General features: G+C 37.7%; 3 protein-coding genes across 5 annotated transcripts; all 3 read left to right on the top strand.

The window, feature by feature from the left end:
• The first annotated feature begins 4519 nt into the window (after window positions 1–4519).
• LOC103450882 (probable protein phosphatase 2C 34) lies at window positions 4520–7805 on the top strand. Of its 2 annotated transcripts, none has more exons than XM_008390286.4 (6): window positions 4520–4994; window positions 5816–6113; window positions 6353–6655; window positions 6811–6928; window positions 7019–7242; window positions 7425–7805. In XM_008390286.4, the coding sequence occupies exons 2-6, from the start codon at window positions 5868–5870 to the stop codon at window positions 7650–7652; spliced, it is 1119 nt and encodes a 372-aa protein (XP_008388508.2). In that variant the 5' UTR covers window positions 4520–4994; window positions 5816–5867; the 3' UTR covers window positions 7653–7805. The 2 variants fall into 2 exon arrangements, with proteins under 2 accessions (XP_008388508.2, XP_070665332.1); XM_070809231.1 differs by having other exon boundaries at window positions 4634–4994; window positions 5894–6113.
• Window positions 7806–10329: 2524 nt separating this feature from the next.
• On the top strand, window positions 10330–18895 carry LOC103450883 (topless-related protein 3-like). 2 transcript variants are annotated; one of them, XM_008390287.4, is made up of 25 exons: window positions 10330–10698; window positions 11608–11787; window positions 11879–11992; window positions 12551–12709; window positions 13189–13369; window positions 13476–13605; window positions 13989–14104; window positions 14215–14350; window positions 14484–14593; window positions 14748–14817; window positions 14892–14965; window positions 15064–15159; window positions 15234–15326; window positions 15649–15776; window positions 15882–16116; window positions 16205–16375; window positions 16466–16552; window positions 16653–16805; window positions 16894–17004; window positions 17083–17262; window positions 17346–17474; window positions 17585–17680; window positions 17960–18142; window positions 18225–18400; window positions 18495–18895. In XM_008390287.4, the coding sequence occupies exons 1-25, from the start codon at window positions 10619–10621 to the stop codon at window positions 18712–18714; spliced, it is 3408 nt and encodes a 1135-aa protein (XP_008388509.1). In that variant the 5' UTR covers window positions 10330–10618; the 3' UTR covers window positions 18715–18895. The 2 variants fall into 2 exon arrangements, with proteins under 2 accessions (XP_008388509.1, XP_028945812.1); XM_029089979.2 differs by having other exon boundaries at window positions 14484–14605.
• Window positions 18896–19745: 850 nt separating this feature from the next.
• LOC103450884 (pre-mRNA-splicing factor 38-like) lies at window positions 19746–22999 on the top strand. Its single transcript, XM_008390288.4, has 5 exons — window positions 19746–20245; window positions 20892–21013; window positions 21143–21233; window positions 21381–21578; window positions 22410–22999. Exons 1-5 carry the CDS (start codon window positions 19956–19958, stop codon window positions 22831–22833), a joined length of 1125 nt encoding a protein of 374 aa, XP_008388510.2. The 5' UTR covers window positions 19746–19955; the 3' UTR covers window positions 22834–22999.
• The last annotated feature ends 592 nt before the right edge of the window (window positions 23000–23591 follow it).

Here is a 23591-nt window from a genome sequence, read left to right as displayed (position 1 = left end):
ACTAGCCCTTAGTCACATGAAAGTCGTGTAATAGGAGAGATATCACGGAAACAAAAAGCTTTGGTTACATTTATAACGTCAAATCACGTAATAAGAAATAATAACATACTAATACGCCTATTGTTACATTGCATAATTCCCTCGCATAGGTAGTAAGAGAAATAATAACATGAAATATAGTAAGATCAATTGACATGAAATACACATGTCTGCCTTTTCTTTTTAGAAAATTTATTCATTACCAAATTCATCATATCCTTCGTTAAACTCGAAACAAACGAAAAAGAACGAAAGACAAGAACATAAATTATGAATCAACTAAGCCCCTCGTAAGAATCTCCCAACAATAATGTGGTGAGACATTGAAGATGGGGCCACTTACCCAAGTTCATACGGTAAAAAGTTGTTGCCACCAAATATTCACCAACAATTTCGTATGGTGCAGATAAGCCTTGCTGACTATATAATACAACGATTAATCCACGATCATGAATTTCCTTGGACCGACAATATTATGGAAAATCTTAGTCCACTATTTGAGAGGAAAGGGCAGACATCACTGAGAGAAACCAATGAACCATGGTCAAATCACCATCATATTCCACCAGGATATAGGTAGGGTTATATGATAATAATTACGTTTTTTGGAAGAGCAACTTGTGTGTTATTAATTCACCACCATACTACATTTCAGATTAAAATACAAAGTAATATGATAAGAAATTTAACTTGATATTCAAGGGCGAATATATATTAGGATCTAGGTGGCATTGGGACCATTTAGAATTTGGAAAAATTACATGTGTAGGTCTTTTGAGAACTTTTTGAATGTTTGGTACGAGTTATTTTAGTATTTACCGAGTGTTTGATGTAATGCCTTTTAGATATATCTCGACATATTGCTTTGATAGCACTCGACAAATTACCTTGATATCACTCATCAAATTGTTTCTTCAGGAAGAGGATCCTCTCCGGATCCACTTTGTGAGGATCCTAGAGATCCTTACATCCTAGCCATTCATCATACATCGTACGGCCAGTTTTTGTCAGGTACTATTTGTGTTTAATTTTAGGGTAAATTACATAAAACTACCTCAACTATTGGGTCAGTCATAGTTTCATTCCCCGTCTTTAAAAAAATTCAATGTCTACCTTATCTTCGAATTTGTTGCAATGTCATACCTTCTATCAGTTGTCTGTCAATTCCTCTCTTAAAATTTGATGTGGCTTGAGGCGGGACCCTCTTTTTATTAAAAAATTAATTAAATATTAACTAAATTAAATTTATTTAAAAAAAAAAAAACCAAACCCACAAATCTTCCCCATCGACCCGTGCCTCCTCCCCCAAAAAACCTTCCTTCACCACCCCACCGCCGCCTCTCTTCCTCCATCTTCACCACCCCACTGCTACTTAATCTCTTATCCTAAGCCACTGACGTGCCGACCTCGAGCGAACCAAAAAGATCCTTGATTGCAAACGAAGCCACCTCCCGGGTTAGGGTCAACGCCATCGTTTTAGGCGTCCAGGTGCAGATCGTTGGAGGGAAGGGGGTCGTCGGAGAAGGCCGACTTGAAGAAATCCATGGGTGCAGACCGACTTGAAGATTTGGGTGTAGGATAGGAGGAGAGAGGGTTGGGTGGGACGCGGTGGAGATAAGGTAGGAGGGTGCTGGGAAGTTTCACAGGGGTGGGGGGGGGGGAGGGGGAATCCATGGGTGCAGATCTGGGTGTAGGATTGGAGGAGAGAGGGTTGGGTGGGACGCGGTGGAGAAAAGGTAGGAGGGTGATGGGAAGTTTCCCGAAGGGGAAGTTTCCGACGGGGTGTGGGGGGGATCTGGGTGTGGGTTTGATTTTTTTTTGGTTTTGCTGCTTTTTTTTTTTTTTTAATAAAAGTGGGTCTCATTTCAAGTTACGTCAACATTTAACCGAGGAATTTACAAACAACTGACGGAATGTATGACATTGCAACAAATTCGAATATAAGGTATGACATTGAAATTTTTTAAAGACGAGGTATGAAATTGTGACTGACCCAATAGTTGAGGTAGTTTTATGTAATTTACCCTTAATTTTAAATAAAAAAAATCAAATGATTTCTGACCGTACGATGAATGACTAAGCTATAAGGATCCCTTGGATCCCTACAATTTGAATCCGGATGAAATCCATATTTGTTTCTCCATATGTCGATATTGTTGACAGATTACATTGTAACGGTCTCTTACTCTCTTACTTTTTAGGACGTTTCTCCATATGTCGATATTGTTGACAGATGTGATCATGTTACATCGTAACGGTCTCTTACTCTCTTACTTTTTAGGACATCGATATATTTCATGTGATAGATAGATTTCATGTGATAGCTAGATTTTCATGTGATAGCTATATTATTGGTTAGTTGTGCAACATTTTCTTCCTTTTGGTAAGCCCTGCCATTGAGTGCTTTCCTTTCACACTTGAATAATAAGTTTGTTTTCTGTGGAAGTTGTTCTTGTTTTTACCTAACCTATAATATATTGAAAATGTTGAAAAGGAACTTACCAGTTACCACAACGGGAAAATAAAAAAGGTATTTTGATTCTGGTTAAAAAATTCGAGCAGTTGTAGAATTTAGTCCAGTTTTTTTTACCTTTCAACTTTAATTAAATTTCTAAATTTATGCATTTTTACTCAAATTGTTAATTTAAATATGAAAATCTACGATCTAATGGTATTCCTCTCCACTTGTTAGTGAGGGAAACCACATTACTGCTACCTCATTGTGAGGCTAAGCCGACCCCATTTGTTAGGTTATATGTTAGATTAGGTAGCCGACAATATTTGAATCCACGCCGTGGTGTAAGAGCAACACTCATTTTTACCAGTGTGGTAGAGACCCACATAATTCAAATAAATTTCATTCCATATATTTATAAATCCATACTAGTGTACATATCCAGATATATAGTACATACAAAGTAGATCAGCTAACACAGTTAACGTGGAATGGAATAGAAGAAAAAAATTGAAATGCAAATTAATAAATGAAAAAAGAAAACAAAGTGGACTAAACACAATAGTGATTCACAAAATTGAACTTATATCAAGTTTACTCGATAAAGAAATGAATGCATTCATTTCTTCTATATATATGGTATATTAAAATGAATAATTTTGTTTAATTGAAACTTTGTATGGTTTTACATAATTGGAATGTGACAATTTATAATCAACACTTATTTGACTAAGCTCTCTGCTAGCCAACCCCAACAAACTCGGTGATTACTAGATACTCGTAACTATTTGAGTTACAAACCTGTAAAAACTCTTAATGTTTTGTATTTTGACAAGGTCTTAGAGCCATGCTAGTTTTAAAATAAATTATCATAACAAATTTAATAATCAGATTTGTAAATTATTTAAGAATGTGGTATATTGTTAATGATTTTCATGAAATTAAAAACTTAGTTGACTACCTCATGGGCGAATAATTTTCCTAAGCACTTTAAAATTACAGAACAAAACTTAAAAAATGAGCATTACGTATTCAGTAGTTAAATTAGCTAATTATATCTTGAGCTAATGTAATTATTATTTTTCATGCTCACCTAACTATATTCATTTTTGCAGAATTAATAAATTTAACCCAATGATTACGATGGCTTACTACATATATATATATATATATATATATATATTTTTTTTTTTTTTTTTTTTAATTTTAGACATTGCATTCGTCCATGGCTGCAGCTGGCCAAGATACAGCCATGTGTACACACGCTAGAGGACTCTTGATTGATTTTTTTTTATTTGTTTATTTTTAGAAAATGGATCAATGGATGGTTTTAACACGTTTATTCATTTTTTTAGAAGCCATAAAAACTCACAGATTTATTTCAATTTTCCCTAAATATTATCATTTGAATCACTAGAATCAAACTCAAAATATGCGATATAAAATATGAGCATAGAATTGTCCTCAACCACCGACCCATCCTGTGATCGTTGAGGACTCTTGGTTGATAGAGATGAACATATTATTCCATACTATCAAATTAGCATCGACCGTTAGCCTTATTTTTGTGTGGTTATTTAATTGCATATATGATCTGGGCATTCCATTAATTTATTTCAATCATAATTTTTGTTTAAACAATCAAATGTTCCTACATATTTTACTATATATAAACCAAGCATGAAATACTTAAATGAATGAGACATACTTGTCCTTTCTAAATCGAATTAATTTGTAAATTACAGATGCTTTTAGGTCAAGTCAAGTGGTTAAAAATATTTATTTTTGCACATGAAATTTTACGTGTGAATCATCCTTAATATCATTTGTATATATAAAAATTTACAATGATATAGAAGGTTCATTTTGAGTAATCTTTCGTGGTCAGTTTTGCATTATTATTTTTTATTAATTTTTTGTAGAAATGGATTAAACGAGATGAGCTCTTCGTCACTAGGAACCCGTGACTTTTCAGTTACAACTCACAAATGAACAATTTTTTCGTTGTGCCAAGACTCGTCCTCAAATTTAAGCATTTTTATACTACATATAATTTCTGTATATTCACAACAAAATAATTGCCTATATATTAAGAAAAAGAAGCTAAATTATACTATGGGAGCTAAAAAAGCAAAAACCCTTTTGGTTTTTTATGACGTAGACTCGTAGAGTTTGTCTTGAGGAGTAGTGTGTATTGTTTGTTTGTATACACAGCAAGCTCTGTGTGCTTTGTTATCTTCTCCTCCTCAGATTAATTATCACTTCATTTTCACCATTACCAAACAAAAACACGAACACAAATCATACGCAGAAGAGAGACGGGGTGTTATGTTATGGATTCTCATCGATCTCCGACTTCAGTTCCTAAAGTTTTCAGCTATGTTCGTCGGAATTGCGCCGGGGTCCGGTCGGATAAACCAGTTTTCCGGCAACTCCGTCAAGTTCCAGCCTTCTAGCTTCTGAAAATCTCTGGTCAAACCTTGCAGGAGTTGATATCAAGGTTTCAATCTCCTCGTCTGCTTCGGTTGTTTTATTTTCCTTTCTGGTTCTTTTGTTTGGTTGCTCAGAAAATGATGACTTTTGTTTTTGGGGTAGCTTAGAAGCTCAAATTGAACTGTTTTTTGCTGCATATATGAATGTTCCTTTCTGGGTGTTGTTTGGTAACTGAGAAACTTCAAAACCCACCTTTTTTTTTTTTTTTACTCTGGTTCTCTTTAATCAAGCTCTCATCTGGGTTTCCTTAGATCGCAGTAACTTTTGTGGGGAAAGGGTTGAAAAGTTTCAAAGGGCAGAGCTTTTAGATTTTATGGATACCAAGAAAATGAAGGAAAAGATTATAAATTACTTGTTTGTTTCCAGTTTTAGAAGAGTCTTTATTTTACCTACTAATTTTTTTTTTTTAAGTTTCCTTTTTCAATTCAAGAGCCAGATTTATACGAAAGATTAGATAAGAATACGGATTTTCTCATTAAATGTTTTAGAGAAAATTCTAAATTCCATGGTGGAAGTCCATGGTGGAATTCCATGCAAGCCTGAATATTCCCTGAAATGTCCTTCCCATTCCTTTTTTTTTGTACCATTTATTTTCGTATAAAATTACGAGATTCTTTCACCTTTCCGAGTCAGATCATGTCTCTTTTCAGTCACAATACTAGCACCCAGTTCAACTTGCTCAACTTGTTCAACCTTCTGTCCTTTCTCTGAGAAGAACGTTAAATAAAATTGAAAAAAAAAATAAATTCCAAAACCTGACATGTATGTCAAGTAATTTCTTCCCTTAAGTGATGTTTAGTTGTTTTATTAATGGTCGACATTGTCCAGAGTTTTTGAGTCTACAAACACAATTGGGTTGCCTGGAGAAGTTGAATAGGTAATGGAGCAGTTATCCTCCATGTTCAGCGGGCTGGCGCGGTCGCTATCATTGAAGAAGGGGAAGAACAATGATGAGAAGTCCGGTGCAAGAGGAGCTGCAGAAGCAATGGCGAAGGAGGCGAAGAAGAATGACATGATCCTACGCTCTTCTGGGATTGTCTATGTCGATGGTTCAAATAATTTTGCTTCTGTTTTCTCGAAAAGAGGCGAGAAAGGAGTCAACCAGGATTGCTGCTTTGTGTGGGAGGTAAACAAATTTTGCTCATTTTTCTTACCTTAAGCTCCATTTTGTTGCCAATTCAGTAAATTAGTACAATACCAAATTGAATATAAAACAAACATAAATTGGATCAGCTGCTGAAGAATGTAGACATCGCATGTCAAAATTGAGTACAATATACAAGCAAGTGGTTCCACTAGTTTGTGTCTCTGAAATCTCGACATCAGCTACAACAGCCTATCTTAACTCATTTGTTTTCGTTTTAGGGATTTGGGTTCCAAGAAGATATGATGTTTTGTGGGATTTTCGACGGGCATGGTCCATGGGGACATTTTGTGGCAAAACAGATCAGAGAAACAATGCCACCCTCTCTGTTGTGCAGTTGGCAAGAGACCCTAGCTCAAACTTCTATTGTCCCGGATCCAGATTTGGATAAAAAGTGTCACCGATTTAATGTATGGAAGGATTCCTATATCAAAACTTGCGCTGCCATTGATCACGAGCTTGGACAGCATCGTAGAATCGATTCCTTTTACAGCGGAACAACTGCCCTGAGTATTGTCAGACAGGTATCGATAAATTTTCACTTGAACACTAGTTCAAATTGTTGCTAGGCTTGTAATGTAGCTGGATGTTTTCCAGAAAAATCAAGTATAAATTGATGACCTTATGCAGTTTTCATCGGCATTTACATGAAAGTATGTCCAAATTTTTGTTTCTTTAGGGCGAGCTCATTTTCATAGCAAATGTTGGCGATTCTCGCGCTGTTTTGGCCACAACTTTAGATGACGGAAGCTTGGTGCCGGTTCAGCTTACTGTCGATTTCAAGCCTAGTTTGCCTCGTCAGTCTCTATCTCTCTCCAACACATAAAACTGAAGAAAACAACATATGGTTACACATATTTACATGTTTTTAATGGTTTTGTTTGCAGAGGAGGCGGAGAGAATAATTCAAAGCAATGGACGCGTTTTCTGTTTAGATGATGAGCCGGGAGTGCAAAGGGTGTGGCAGCCGGACGGAGAGACACCAGGACTAGCAATGTCTAGAGCCTTTGGAGATTACTGTGTGAAGGACTTTGGTCTCATTTCTGTGCCTGAAGTGTCACAGAGAAATATAACAAGCAGGGATCAGTTTGTTGTGTTGGCGACTGATGGGGTATGTACTGCATTGCTCTTCCACTAAAATTCATTTTGAGAAGGGTTGGCTAAAAGCACTTTCAGATAACCAGAAGTGCTTCTAGTTACTTTTAACATAAATGCTTCAACGCGGTTTTAGCAAAATCGCTAATGAACGAAAATGTACATTTCCCACGGACTCTAAGACATTTTTGCTTGTAGGTTTGGGATGTTGTTTCAAATCAAGAAGCCGTACAGATTGTAAGCTCCACTGCAGAGCGGGGGAAGGCTGCGAAGCGTCTGGTGGAGTTCGCTGCGCGTGCATGGAAGCGCAAGAGGAGGGGAATCGCGATGGACGACATTTCTGCTATTTGCCTCTTCTTTCACTCCACTTCCCCTCTGGCTGAATCCCAGCAAGTTCACCCATTTAGTATTGCCACCCCAAAATAGCAAATGCAGAAAATCTTTGTTCCTTCTCCTTGTTTATCTTATATCTTTGTAATTTTTATTAGACTTTTATTTAGGAAATTGCGCAAGCAAGCTAAGGATGTTGGTTCGAGTTTCAATCCAACTGTTAGGTGTTTCCGTCACCTTGTTCCTAAATCAAGTCTTGAGATACAAGCAAGCACATTTAGAGTCTGATTGCAGCGTGGTAAAAGTGAAAAACTTAATAACATAGAGCCTCGAGTGCCACAAACCAAATCTAAGAAACGAACAATACGCTTTTACTATTGGGTGGTTTCACATTGTAAATACGAACACGTAGACATCGAAATTTCGATGAAATAAATGTTTATCAACACATTAAAGTTTTGACATGACAGGATTTACATGTCATGTGTCACGTGTCCCACAAATAGTACACATGGAGGTTGTTGGAGCAATATTAGAAAATATGGAAATAACACAAGAATTCCATTACTAATAATCATTAAGAAATTTTCAACATCAATTTATGTATGAGATTAACATAAACAACTAGAGAGAAAGTTAGAAAAACTGACAATCTTAGAGATTGAGGCTTGCATCAATGCAATGTCCTAAAGACAGAAATTCGCCCCTACTCTTGGAGAAATTTTTAGTTGTGACGGGAACACGAGTGGTACACCACGTGTTTTAATATGAATGATGAGAAATTGTATTTTTTAAGGTATTAAATTTTTAGCACACATATCCCACCATTTGTTTAGTGACACGTGGTGTACCATCAAGTGTACCACTCACACTGAAAAATCTCTCATACTCTTGTGCTTGTAGTTCAATAGGCGTTCATCTCCCAGGATTCAACAATCTATGATCCAAAGTCAAAGCACTTCAATCTTCAGACTCTGGCGAACTTCATATATTCCGTACTCTCAATACACGACTCAGATTTTTACTAAGACATTGGAGAAAACTCTTTTCTTAATTCTATTAGATAAGTGGGATGCTTGAGTTTATATAGAACTCAAGCCACCATTTTTGAAACATTATGACCGTTGCCTAAAGTTCTAATGAACAGATACAACTCATGAATTTGAATTCAACTATGATACATGACTCTTATTTTTCATTCATCAATTAATCAAGCCTACAATCAAAACTAAGACTTTTGCACTACGTTTGTGCACGCCAATGTGTTTGCACTACACTTGTGCGTATGTTTGCACATAAACATCCACACCAATAGTTGTTATCAAGACACATGAAACTTACCCAAATACCTCGCACAGTAGAACCAGTGGTCGAGCAGAGATGAAATGTAGATACAGTATTTAGTTACTGATGTAACCATCACACACAGAAATTGGTCAAGGGATCACGATTCCCTTCGTGTTATTGGGCTACCAGCGGCGTCCCAGCCATTTGTAGATTACGTCTGGTTTTGGTTGCCTGGCCCAAATAAATAAATGCGACGAGTCGTGCCGACACAAAACATAGGAACGGACACTTCACGACAGCAATAGTAAGACATCGAGGCGAGCTCGAGTGAGGTAAGCGATCAATTTTTCAGTGTGTAGGAAGGAAGGACAACGTTTCTATCTTCTTCTTTTTTTATCTTTTATTTCCTCTTCTCTTGTTTGAATGCTTAAAAAAGGAAGGGGATCATCTCCGAATTTCTTTCTCATAATTCACCAAATTAAGGGATCCGTACCTTTGAAAATTGATCCAACGGCTGAAGTTATTATAACTTTTAAAGTAAGCCCCTGTTTGTAGCCATTGAATCAAATTTCAACGTCACAAATCCCTTGATTCGGTGGATTATCCTTAAGAAAAGATAAAAAAGAGAACATTAGAGAGAGAAGAAAAAAAATACAGTGAAAGGAGGAGAGGGAAAAAAGAAGAGGAGAGAATTTTATTTGTCGGAAACGCAGTTCTATATATCAACGGTTACAATATAAGTGTTTAAAATTTTTTATTTTTAAATATCTAACCAATTGTATTATCTCTACTAATTAATAAAACACTTATTGTCAACCAAAATTCTATGAAATTACCAGTTTAACCCTCTAATTAAAACATAACATGAATAAGAAATATGAGGCAGAAATGTAATTTCACACAACCAAATTTTGTTTTTTTTTTTTTAATCTCACTTAAATGTAATCCTAACATATTTCTAATTAAAAATAAAAAAACCAAAAAATAAAAAATAAAAATAAAAACTTCCCGGTCCCATATTTTCTCTCGGACTTTGTATGTACCCATATGCTAGTAATACTTAATTTAATACCGAGCAGCGTTTTAAGGACACTAAAAGGTCTATTGAGGTAAGCAACCTCGTCCATTCATGCTTGTCGAGTCCCAATAATGAACCTTATCCGAAACTCCGCTCATCTCGTTTCCCGATTATTTCCCGATATATCAGCGACAGAAAAACTGTCACTTCCCTTCATTAAACTCCGCTAATTTAGTGTCCCGAAACTCGAGAGCGACAGTACGAATTTACGGAAATTAAAGGCGTGGTGTTGGAATGGACGTGAGTACTGAGTATTCAACTAAGTTTTATGTTTTGATTTCGAATCCGTGACACCCCACGCACGTTGATAAGTTCAGAAACTACGCAAATAACCACAAGCACTTATCGATAGGCAACTGTACTTATCAGTGATAGGTCAGTAGAATGGGAAAGACTCCTGCATCGAACACAGCGAGACTTCTATAAATCTCTCTCTCTCTCTCTCTTCTCTCTCTCTCTCTCTCTCTCTGTGCAGTCTTTAAAACCCTAGAAATCCTCGAAGCGTGAGAGGCAAAATCGTCAGAAACATCGATGATTTCTGGGATCTTGAGTTTTATCTGAACTCAGGTTCGAAGCGGATCGAGTGTGTAATTTTAACGTTAATCTGTGTCTGTTTGTGTAGTGAAGGTTGAAAGGTCTGGTTTTTGTTCGGGAAAACAGAGGAATCTTTGGGGTCTGAGAGTTTGAGGATCGAAAAATGTCGTCTTTGAGCAGAGAATTGGTGTTTCTGATACTCCAATTTCTGGAGGAGGAGAAGTTCAACGAGTCCGTACACAGGTAAGCTGAAACCTTTCCCAAAATCCTATGTATACTTTCACAATTGTACACGTGTGCACGTGTGTGTGTACGGATTCACACATGCATGTACGGAAACACGTACGTTTGAGCGTGGTTTTGGATTTATGTGCTGGTTGTAAGATTTTGGTTGTTTGAAGTTTATGTCGTTAATTTTAATTTTTTATGGAAGTTGTTCGTGTTTGCTTACCCGGCCGTGGTAATCCCGGTTTAGTGGTTAAAGATGGAGATTTCAGTCCCCCGTACGGGATTAATTGAGGTTCTTACATGCATCATTGGCGTAAATTTTGAGAGATGGGATGATATGCATGTGTAAAGTCCCTTCTTTCGGTTTTTTATTGCGTTGTTTTGGTGCAAATTGCGCTGAAAATGGGGGGAGAGAGGGGTACAATTTACTTAATTTTAGGAAAATAGTAGCATTTAAGCTTAGTTGGTTAGTGAGGATTACTGGATTAGAGTCAAGGCGTCATCCGTCTCTATCTGAAATCTGAATTCATTGAATGATGAATGAGGTTGTAGTGTGAGAGAAATTGAGAAAGTAAAGAAAATATGGAAGATGAAGCTACGAATATACGGAAAACAATAATGATAGAGAAATTCATCTAAGTTGGTTTAGTAAGCTTGGTCAAGCAACCGTTTGGTTTAAATTGCGATTTAGTTTGGTAAATAATGATCACAAGATGCAACGGAAACAAACAATAACGATAGTAGAAAACGAAGGCAAGATTCACAACACTTGTTTGACAAAAATTTCAAGATGATTTCCATGTGTGTAACTGATTTTCCGCTAAAGATCTCGTATCGACATTTATTTTCTTACTTACTCTCCAAAATTGGTCTACTTTGATGTTTGTAAATTTCATTGAAAAAGTTGACAACCTTATGTTGTAGGCTTGAGAAAGAATCCGGATTCTTTTTCAACATGAAGTACTTTGAAGAGAAAATTCAGGCCGGAGAATGGGACGAAGTGGAGAAGTACTTATCAGGATTTACAAAAGTTGATGACAACAGATACTCTATGAAGATATTCTTCGAAATAAGGAAGCAGAAATATCTCGAAGCACTTGATCGGTAATCCTTAAGTCTACTTCTGTTGTTAGGCTTTCTTCGCCTAATGAAAAAAATTATCGGCTTGACTATATTCTTTTTTTCTGTTGTGTAGGCAAGACAAGCCGAAGGCTGTTGAAATCTTAGTTAGCGATTTGAGAGTGTTCTCCACCTTTAATGAAGAACTTTTCAAAGAAATCACGCAGCTTCTAACTCTTGGAAATTTCAGGTAATTCCTTGCATATATTGGGGGTATTGATATTTAGCAAAGGTTTTATGTTGATTAATGCTTCCTTCTATGATCTCGTTAACTGATGACGAAAAGTTGGAAAAAAAGGGTGAGCAAGTTACATTGCGTACTGGGGGTCAAATCTCCTTGATATTGGTTGATCTGTTCACTAAATTTCTTACTTACAAAAAAGTATTGCATTACTTGGAACCCGAGAGAACAAACCAATTGCCCAACCAAGATCAGTTAAAGCCTGCCTTGTTAATGTCGGTTTTTATTACAACAAAGCCAAAGCGGCATATATAAGGGAGATGCAATGTGTAATCTTGACAATTGAGATCTAGATTTAGGGTGGCAAGAGCGTAGCCAATTGGTTGTCGGACCTGTTCGATAATGATCTAAGTTCAAATTCCTCAGCCATATGTCGTAAATTTAGCAGAAAAAATGAAAGAAAATGCACGGCTGTATGGGATTGCTTGTTTTTCTTTGATACTCTAGAACTCCTTTGTTTGTGGTGCATGTATGTAACTAATCTCTTTCTTTGGAAATAACTACCAGGGAAAATGAACAGCTTTCCAAGTACGGTGACACGAAAACAGCTCGCAGCATTATGTTGATAGAGCTTAAGAAACTTATAGAAGCAAATCCCCTCTTTCGCGAAAAGCTTGTTTTTCCCGCTCTGAAGACATCAAGACTGCGGACTCTAATCAATCAAAGGTGAGACCGCGAGAGTGATATTCTTGGATGAAAAAACCTGGATTTCCCCCTTCTCTTTCCTCTCATAGGTGTTACAAACAGTAGTTTTGTGGTGCAAAGTGCAATGATGTTTGATTTAAAATCCAATATTTGACTATTTTCTTATTTAAAAAAAAAAAAAATTTGATGTAGAGATTTTTGTGTGGCCTTCATGAACGACGATTGAATGACTCAAGCTGGTTTTATTTTGAAATTGTGCGCAATCAGCAATCAATAACATTTGTGTTTTTTTCATGTTTTCTTTCTCTTCTTTCCAAAGGGAAAGAAAATCATAAGCTAGTAGAGGCCTTTTGTGCTTTTTTTGGGTCGTATAGCAGTCTGGGACCCTGGTAAGGGTTCGAAGGGCAAATGTTCTTTTAACATTGTCATATTGTAAAGTTGTCGATGGTTCAGGTTATTGTGCTAAGCTGATATTTGTCTGATCTGACACTTTCATGTAGTTTGAACTGGCAGCACCAGTTATGCAAAAATCCAAGACCAAATCCGGACATCAAAACTTTATTCACTGATCACACATGTACACCTTCAAATGGCCCTCATACTTCTACTCCTACACCTGTTACTCTTCCTGTTGCCGCGGTTGTAAAACCCACTGCTTATCCTTCACTCGGAGCTCATACTGTATGATATTATACATCTCATAAGCATTGATCTTTTTTTTCTTGGCCTTCTTGATTATACTTTAGGAATATAAAAGTGTGGACTAATAATTATCTTCTTTGTATAGCCCTTTTCGGTCGGTGCAGCTGCTGCGAATGCCAATGCTTTAGCAGGTTGGATGGTCAATTCCTCAGTCTCTTCATCTGTGCAAGCAGCCGTTGTTAATGCATCATCCATGCCCGTTCCACAGAACCAAGGTAAGAACTTGACTTGGATTTTTTTTTTTTTTTTTTTTTTTTTTAAGTATAATTTCTCTCTTGTTTTCTTTTGGGAAAAAAAAAAGAGAACTAGAAGGAAAAGGATATATGTGTGATGTTGATGTTCTCTGCAACGTTATTCGAGTTCTGTGTTGCAAATATTGTGGAATGAACTTAGGATAAATTTTCAAATTTCACTTCAGTGGGTAGTCAAATTGAAAACTCTTAGCAGTGCTAGGTCTAATATTACTTGATGGGTTCTACTGTTATTCAATTGATATCATCATCGAATGAATTCATCTTTTTCAGTACGAATTTCCTTTCTGCAGATTTACTCATTTCCTAGCATATATATGTCGTAACAATCGATTTTTGAATTTAAGGCGTTGCAATCTTGAAACATCCAAGAACACCTCCACCAGCCCCAAGTATGGTTGATTATCAGACTGCTGATCATGAATTTATGAAACGATTGCGACCTGTTCAATCTATTGAGGAGGTAATCTAGACAATATTCTGTTTTGTATCTAATTTTGGAATATTTGGAATTGCCTTTTTTTTCTTCTTTTTTTTCTGTGTGCAATAATCTTGTCGCTGATTTACATATAGGTTGCATATCCAACGTCTAGACAGCAAAGTTCTTGGTCACTGGATGATATACCCAGAACAGTGGCTTTTACCTTGCATCAAGGATCTACTGTCACAAGCATGGACTTTCACCCGTCTCTCCATACGTTGTTGTTAGGTGTGACATTTTGCCATCTTGTTTGGCCTTTAAACTTTGAGTAGCATTATTCATAAGGTCCCATTTAATACGTTGCATCGCCCCTGGGCTGTCCCCATTCTCTTCTGAGTCCTCTGTACCGTATGCCTCGCAGTTGGTTCTAGTAATGGTGACATTACTCTTTGGGAACTTATGTCGCGGGAGAGGTTGGTTTCAAAGCCGTTCAAGATATGGGATATGACAGCATGTTCACTGCAATTTGAGGTCATCTTTAAGTTATGTTCTTTTTTTCTTGTCAAAATTTTGCTTGGTATGATATTTGTATCGTCTGGTGTTAAATAAAGTAATTTTACGGAAGTATATATAGTGTTTTGGGGATTTGAAATGCAGTTATAGTAACGGTTAAGTTTTAATGCAGGCCACAATTGCAAAAGACACACCCATATCTGTCAGCCGTGTTACATGGAGTCCAGATGGGAGTTTCGTGGGTATGCACATTTCGAAGATTGAAGATGTTTCTTGAATTTTTTTTTTGTGTATCTTATTGTTTTTCTTGCCGCAGGGGTTGCATTTACCAAACATTTGATGCACTTGTATGCTTATACTGCACCTAATGATCTACGCCAACATTTGGAGGTGTGATCATTTTACAATATATATATATATTTTTTTAAATTGATCAAGAAGGTTAAATTTGTAACAGCTGCTGAAATTGCATCCCTTATTTTTCACAGGTTGATGCCCATATCGGTGCTGTGAACGACTTAGCTTTTGCTCATCCAAATAAACAACTGTGTGTTGTGACCTGTGGAGACGACAAGATAATAAAGGTAGAATTAGAATTCTCATTGTCAGATTCGTTTTGTGTACAAAGTTTCCCCTTTATCTAAATTAAGTGAAACAGGTATGGGATTTAACTGGACGAAAGCTATATAACTTTGAAGGTCATGTTGCTCCCGTCTATTCGATCTGTCCTCATTACAAGGAGAGCATTCAGGTATGTTTGCGAAACAGCAAATGCCTTCGTGTGCTTAATCAATTTCTTTCTAGTTTTTGGGAAGCAAATGTTTTCAATTAAGCTAGCTTAAATTCGCATGGTTTTGCTGATTTACCGAATTTTTAGAATTTTGAAGCAACTATTTGGGAATTATAGAACATATTTTTTCTGGATTTTGCTCATCTGAAACAACTAATTACTTTGATTTATTGGTTGAGGGGATCTTTTTGAAACTTATTTTGAAGCGTATGGTCTACTACCCTGCTACCTTGTCTTCTGTTCATTACCACGTGCAGTAATTGGTGTACGCTTGAATTTTCAGTTCATATTTTCAACTGCTACTGATGGGAAAATAAAGGCCTGGCTGTATGACAACATGGGTTCAAGAGTTGACTATGATGCTCCTGGCCAGTCGTGTACCACAATGCTTTACAGTGCAGATGGAAGTCGGTATGTAAAATTTTAAAAGATGGACCCTATGTAAGAGTTATGACGTCAAGTTGAAATGTCGTATCAAAACTTATGTAAGTTCCATTGTGTCCAATTATCTTTCAGATTGTTCTCTTGTGGAACAAGTAAAGAGGGAGACTCGTATCTAGTTGAATGGAATGAAAGTGAAGGAGCAATAAAGAGAACATATTCTGGACTCAGAAAGAAATCAGCAGGCATTGTGCAGTTCGACACAACACGGAATCATTTTTTGGCTGTGGGCGAAGATAGCCAGATCAAGTTTTGGGATATGGACAATAACAATGTTATGACTAGCACAGATGCCGAGGGTGGAATTCCGGTCAGTATGTTGTTGTAATTCTAGTTTATCGCTTATACTCCCCTGGTTGTCGAATGAAGGCATGATGTTATCATATTATATGTTTCAGAGCCTCCCTCGCTTGAGATTCAACAAGGAAGGAAATCTTCTTGCTGTCACAACTGCAGACAACGGATTCAAAATACTTGTAAATGCTGCTGGGGTTAAATCTTTGAAAGCTATCGAGTCCACCGCTTATTTTGAAGGATTAAGGCCTCCCTTTGAATCTACTGCTATCAAGGTTTCGATCATTTATTTAGGCTTCTCTTTGTGAATTCGTTACCAAGTTTTTCTTTATTTACAACTTTGAGAACCTTTTTATTTGTCTCAGGCATCCGGCTCGGCTTCTGTTACAAATGCTAATGCGGTCAATTGTAAACTGGAAAGGAACTCTCCTGCTAGGTCTACTCCAATTATTGTACGTCAGTCGATTTTTTGTAAATATCTTCTTTTTCTTTTAAATATTTTTTTTCTAAAGTGGCGGTGCGTTTATTTGATTACTTTGGCTCTCTCTCAAGCTTGGAGTTGATCACCTCAGTAGAAGTTTTGACAAACCCAGAAGCGTAGAGGATGCAGTGGATAAACCTAAACCCTGGCTGTTGACTGAAATTCAGGATCCTATACAGTGCCGGCAAGTTACCATGCCTGACACAACCGATACTTCTAGCAAGGTCTGTTATGTTGTGTACTTCAAGCTCATGATATTCTATCGAGATATTTTCTGCTACGAAATCCTTAAACCAATGCATTTAAATTTAGGTTGTCCGACTCCTATATACAAATTCGGGTGCTGGCATATTGGCACTTGGGTCAAATGGTGTGCAGAAGCTGTGGAAGTGGGTCCGTAATGAACAAAACCCAAGTGGAAAGGTAACACCTAACCTAGAAAAAGTTCGATCATCTGTTTTTTCTCGTAAATGCAATCTTCTGAAGTATGTGTGTTTAAAGGCCACAGCCAGTGTTGCTCCGCTGCATTGGCAACCAAACAGTGGTCTTCTTATGGCCAACGATGTCTCAGGCGTCAACCTTGAAGAAGCAATTCCATGCATAGCGCTCTCAAAGAACGACTCTTATGTAACGTCAGCTTGCGGCGGAAAGGTCTCGTTATTCAACATGATGACATTCAAGGTAAATCTGTACGTGCATGTCTAGCTAATTTTCTGAAAATTGGGTTTCTTTTTTTATTGTTCTTCGTGTTGTTTGAATTGTAGGTGATGACAACATTCATGGCACCTCCTCCTGCTTCCACTTTCCTAGCATTCCATCCTCAGGATAATAACATCCTGGCCATCGGAATGGAAGATTCTACCATCCACATTTACAATGTTCGAGTTGATGAGGTAATTGCTTCCATTTTTACATATTTTACTTATTCTCTTTCTCGCCTCAAAGATTTGTATTTCGTATGTGGCATTGCTAAAGACCTACATGATTTATCTGTTGATTTTAGGTAAAATCAAAATTGAAGGGTCACCAAAAGCGGATAACTGGTTTAGCTTTCTCAACCAATCTTAATATACTCGTTTCGTCCGGTGCTGATGCTCAAGTAAGTAAAAATCTTGGCTCTTTTGTTCTTGTTTACCACGTTCATATTAACCGCGGAGAATTTTTGTTATGCAAACTGTTATAAATGTCAGATTCGAAATGAAAAATACTGAAGCGGACATGTGCAACAAGTACACGCTGTGTATCATTTTAATCTACCATTGCCAAATGAATTGGTTTCTTATTTGCCGACTTTGATAAAAGGCCGATCGACCCATTTCCATGCTTGATGGTCTTGTCTTTTCCAAATTTAAAGTATACTTTTACCTACAACGTGCAGCTCTGTGTGTGGAGCATTGATACATGGGAGAAGAGGAAGTCGGTTGCAATTCATATGGTTTCTGCAAAGGCAACTGTTGGTGAGACTCGAGTGCAGTTCCATTCCGATCAAATTCGTTTGCTGGTGGTTCACGAGACACAACTAGCAATATATGATGCCTCGAAGATGGATCGCATACGACAGGTAGAAAGTTAGCTCGAATGTTTTGACATAAACAAGGGCAGATAACAGATTTGCTCACTGTGAATTTGTCCTTCCATTTCAGTGGCTTCCACAAGATGCACTTCCTGCGCCAATATCTCATGCAGCATACTCCTGCAACAGCCAACTAATATATGCTGCCTTTTATGACGGTAACATTGGGGTGTTTGATGCCGATAGCCTAAGACTGAGATGCCGTATTGCTCCATCAGCGTACTTACCCCAAGCGGTCTTGAACGGGTAAGCTGTCGAAAACTCACCACGAACTTTCAAGGTTATTATTTTTTCTTAAACTCGTCGTCATTAATTAATCGTGAGGTGCTCTACGTTGTAGAAGCCAAGCCATGTACCCGCTTGTCGTTGCAGTACATCCACAAGAACCAACCCAGTTTGCTGTTGGGTTGGGTGATGGTTCTGTTAAAGTTATTGAACCCAAAGAATCAGAAGGGAAGTGGGGTTCGTCTCCGCCTTTCGATAACGGAATACCTAATGGAAGAACATCGTCGTCTACCACCAGCAACCACGCGCTCGATCAAATGCAAAGACGAGAGTAGTTTCGAGTTCTTGGCACAAGTCCTCGGCTGTAATTTACTTGCATAGAACTCAAAGACATTTTGTGTAGCATTTAGGTGTAGGCAGCTAGTCAGCTCGATTTAGGCCAAAGAAAGATGATCCGATGTGTATTTATGTGATGTTTGTTTATTAAGATGTTATCAGATTCGGTCGTGATTAGAAGTTTTGATTACCTCATTTAGAATTTAAAATATCTCTGCTGTATGAAACAACGGGGCTAAACGTTCAACAAAGAGAAACTACAGTAAAACATCATGATGTCTAGAGATTCCAACAGCGTCTGACACTAGGAGATGTCGTCAAGAGCCAAGAGCTTGATCAAAATAAACTAGACTAAGAGAATGCAACAAACTCAAGTTAGTCAGTTCATCGATCACAAAATTTGTCTCACAATAAACTTGATGGAAATCACAATTCCAATCTCTGTCTAGCAACTCACGACAAGCCTGTACCAATTCACCAAGAGAATGGTCATCACTCACCTTAATAAAATTATATTTCACCAAAAGACGCAAAATCCTTTATTTCAAGCAAGCTGCAAGCTGAATAATACACCCCAAATTTCCGCAAAAAGAATTTCCCTATGCCCAAGGGTAACACAAAACCCATTTTAAAAACAGCAAAACACGACAAGCCTGTACCAATTCACCAAGAGAATGGTCATCACTCACCTTAATAGAATTATATTTCACCAAAAGACGCAAAATCCTTTATTTCAAGCAAGCTGCAAGCTGAATAATACACCCCAAATTTCCGCAAAAAGAATTTCCCTATGCCCAAGGTTAACACAAAACCCATTTTAAAAACATCAAAACAATATTTTTTTTTTTAAGTACATCGATATTTTTACAGTAAGGGAGAGAAGCCACACAATAAGTAGTCTAATTTGATATCAAATTCGTCATTCACGAGATTCGAACCTAAGACTTTTCACTTTCAAATAAAGAGAAATACTACAAGATCGTAACAGCACATCAGAACAAGATTTAAAACCAAAAGTTGATACACATGAGATATTTGCAAATTATCATAAATACGACACTCCGTTTTAAACCTGGCGAGGGCAATTCGTATTGCAACACAAAAACGCACCGTCCAACTCCCCAACGGCAACTATATTTCCTTCATTCGCTGTGATTTTAGGGTTAGGGTTTATCTGTCCCTCTCTCTCTGCCCCCCAAATCCAGAGCTTCGTCCACTTCAATCTCTACGCCTTCCAGCGATGGCGAACCGCACGGACCCGTCGGCGAAGAACATAAGGGGAACGAACCCCCAGAATCTGGTGGAAAAGATCGTACGGACGAAGATATACCAGAACACGTACTGGAAGGAGCAGTGCTTCGGGTTGACTGCCGAAACCCTAGTCGACAAAGCCATGGAGCTCGACCACATCGGCGGCACCTTCGGGGGAAACCGCAAGCCCACGCCTTTCATGTGCCTCGTGATGAAGATGCTTCAGATCCAGCCGGAGAAGGAGATCGTCATCGAGTTCATCAAAAACGACGATTACAAGTGCGTTTCACTGTCTCATTAATTAATTGCTCATTAGAATTGTTGTAATTTTGTTTGGATGGGCTTATATGATTGGCAATGTGCATGTTCTAGTAGCTGGGAGAGTTAGAGTTAAAGGGGGCTGGGAATTTGGAATTTGTGGTCTTTTTATGATAAACCCAATTTCGACATTGTTTTCTTTTGGATGCAGATATCAACCTACCGGTTTTTGTTTGATTAGTATAATATCAGATAAAATTAACTGAAATCGGATAAGTTTGGTGGTTTGGGTTGATTAGATTGTAGTATGAAAGGAATAACCTTAGTTTTTTTATGTAAAAGATGAAGGAGAGATATAATATTCTCTGTTGTGTTAGGTGAAGGTAAATAAAGAAGGCGGGAAGTAATCGGGTCTTCTAGTTTTTATGGTATAAAAAGAAAGTTTTTCTTTGTGAATTTTGGTTTAGGAAGGTTTAAACAGAAAGGGTTTAGATAACAGTGCAAGTTCGTGTATTATGGTGGAGATTGTTTTTGTAGTGTTATGTCTGAAGCAGTAGCCTTTATGATTCTTAATGCTGAATATATTTATTTTTCAAGTTTCATGTGGGCGTGGAACATTTTAAGTTCTTCTCGTTAATGTGATTTAACGTTATTTATTTGGGTTTAGGTACGTTCGGATACTTGGTGCATTTTATTTGCGGCTTACGGGAACTGATACTGATGCATACCAGTACCTAGAGCCTTTGTACAATGACTATCGGAAGTTGAGGAGGAAACTGCCTGATGGGAGTAAGATACATGATCTATCTCTGAAAATTTCATTGATTACTTATTCATGACTGGTCTATGCTACCATACTTATTATGGAATATTTATGAGCATGCTAACACAAGTATGGCTAATCTCTTGCTGTATCAGATTTTACCTTGACGCATGTGGATGAGGTTATTGATGAACTTCTCACAAAAGATTACTCATGTGACATTGCAATGCCACGAATTAAAAAAAGGTTTGTTTATTGGAACAATTTTTCAAGTTGATTTTATCATGGTGGTCTCTTTCGTTTCCTGTTTTTTAGCTGTAGACTAATCAAACAATTTTTCAAGTTGACTTTGAACTTTAGGTTTGTATATGTGATTCCTTTTTATATATACAGATGGACTCTCGAAGCAACTGGTTCATTGGAACTCAGGAAAAGTGCTTTGGAGGAGGACTTTGAGGAGGAGGAAGAGAAAGAGGAGAATGATCAAGTTGATGTAATGGATGAAGATGTCCATGATAGGGATTATTATCGTGGTCGAAGCCCTGCCAGGGAAAGAGATAGGGATAGAAGACGCGACAGTCACAGATACAGGTTCGTTTTCCTGTTTGTGGTTTCTGAGAATGTTAGATTTATTGATATCTTTAAGTATGTTACATTCGTTAGGTTCTTATTCTTTGTGCTATTATATGTGAATGGAGATGGTTTTAGGATTTTTTTGCTTTTAACCCATATGGGGTAAAGTGAAGTTTTGGTGAAAATAGAACACAAGAAGTAAGAGGTGAGGCATAAGAAAACACTTAAAAGAGGTTGAAACTGATTTTATATTTGTTTTGTAAATGAGAGTCAAAACTGATTTTATGTTTGTGAGAATTATTAGACTTGTTTTACCTCATGAGTTTATTATTTATGAAGTGGAAGCTGTTGCCTGACTATAAAAATACAGTCTAGTACATTCATATGTAATTGAGGTTTCTACCATGGCATTTTAGGCCGTAGGTGTAATATGATGGCTTCCTATAGTGATATCAGTGATCCTGCCAGGTTTCTCTGCACTGACAGTGTGCAGTGAGAAGTATGATGGATCATACATTTTGCTTGCAGGATAAATGTGGTTTCCTGGTCTGCTATTTCTTTTTCCTTATTTGGCATTAGAGTATAATTTACTGTGTTATAGCTGTGATTTGATGGCGATTCAGGCGTAAAATTTTGAGAATCATAAGTTCTTTCAGAATTATTTCCATGACGTGGTTATTTGAAAGCCATGGTTGCTCATTTTTGGCACCTGTGTTTAATTTCATTTTAGTGCTGTCCTTTCATTTGTAATTGCTTTTTCTGCTATCCTTTCCCTTGTTAAAGGATTGGAGCTGTCATTTTTAAGCTAACATTGTCATTTCTGTTTCTTTCTCCCCCCCCTTAAAATAGGGACCGAGATTATGACAGAGATTATGAAAGGGATAGAGATTATGACAGGGATCGTGGACGTGAAAGAGAGAGGGACAGAGACAGGGATAGGGATCGAGACCATTATCGGCTAAGAGACGAAAAGGATTATGGTCGTGATAGGGATAGGGACAGGGATAGGGATTGGGACAGGCGAGGGAGGGATCGTGGCAGGAGGAGGAGCCATTCAAGGAGCAGAAGTCGTAGTAGAGATCGTGATGGTGTGGATAGAGATCGCAGGAGACATGCCCGCAGCATTAGTCCCAGGAGACCTGATCGTGAGGAACCGAAGAAGAAGAAAGAAAAGAAGAAGGAGAAGAAGGATGATGGCACAGACCATCCGGATCCAGAGATTGCCGAAGCAAACAGACTCCGAGCATCTCTTGGGTTGAAACCCCTGAAGTAGTGATAATCCTGGTGACTAGTTCACGTCAATGTGTCTGAACTGTCTTTTTACAACGTAAGACTTTCTGCTGTCCGTGCTTTCAGTATCTGTTGTACATCCATTAATTAGCACCAAAGTTCGTATAGAGAGATTGATTTAACGATTAATACATGCCTTGTTCGAGTTATCTTTTCCGAGAATCAACTGCTCTCATGATGAGAAGAACAGACATGCAACCGGGAATCTAGGGTGGCGGTATTTCAAGCCTATCGCACTCCGATCATGTGATTGGTTTGGGATTCTGCCACCTTACGTCGAAAACTAAAGAAATATGGTAAATTCAACCATCTAACAAAAATACAAGGAATTTAAAAGAAAGTATTCACAAACAGAATATCATGGTATGATCTCAGCTACCAAATGCCATCTTGATCGTACTCGAGAGTTTCTGATAAACTCAGTGGCTTGCACTTGCCTCCCATTAGAATCCTCCTCTTGCACAACTCCTCCCCTTCTCTTTCACCTTGCTTCGAATTATCTTCCTCATCAAACTCCCTTCTTAACATTTTCCCCAGGTACCTTCCCGTTCTCGACGTCCAGCCATCAGTTACCATTAACTTCGATGGATCCCCATTCAAGTTGCCGGAACTTCCATGTTCCCCAACCACTCTGTCACTCTTGGTTTCACTTTTCGTCAAGTTTCCGCCATCTGGTGACTTGATCCTCATGCTGCTGAACGCATTGACAAACACCGAGCGGATTTTCATTGTCAGAAGCTT

This window comes from Malus domestica, chromosome 12, assembly GCF_042453785.1.
Source record: "Malus domestica chromosome 12, GDT2T_hap1".
NCBI classification, from domain to species: domain Eukaryota; kingdom Viridiplantae; phylum Streptophyta; class Magnoliopsida; order Rosales; family Rosaceae; genus Malus; species Malus domestica.
The sequence above is the reverse complement of the archived record's forward strand: the minus strand, read 5'-3'. Positions and strand labels throughout refer to the sequence as shown.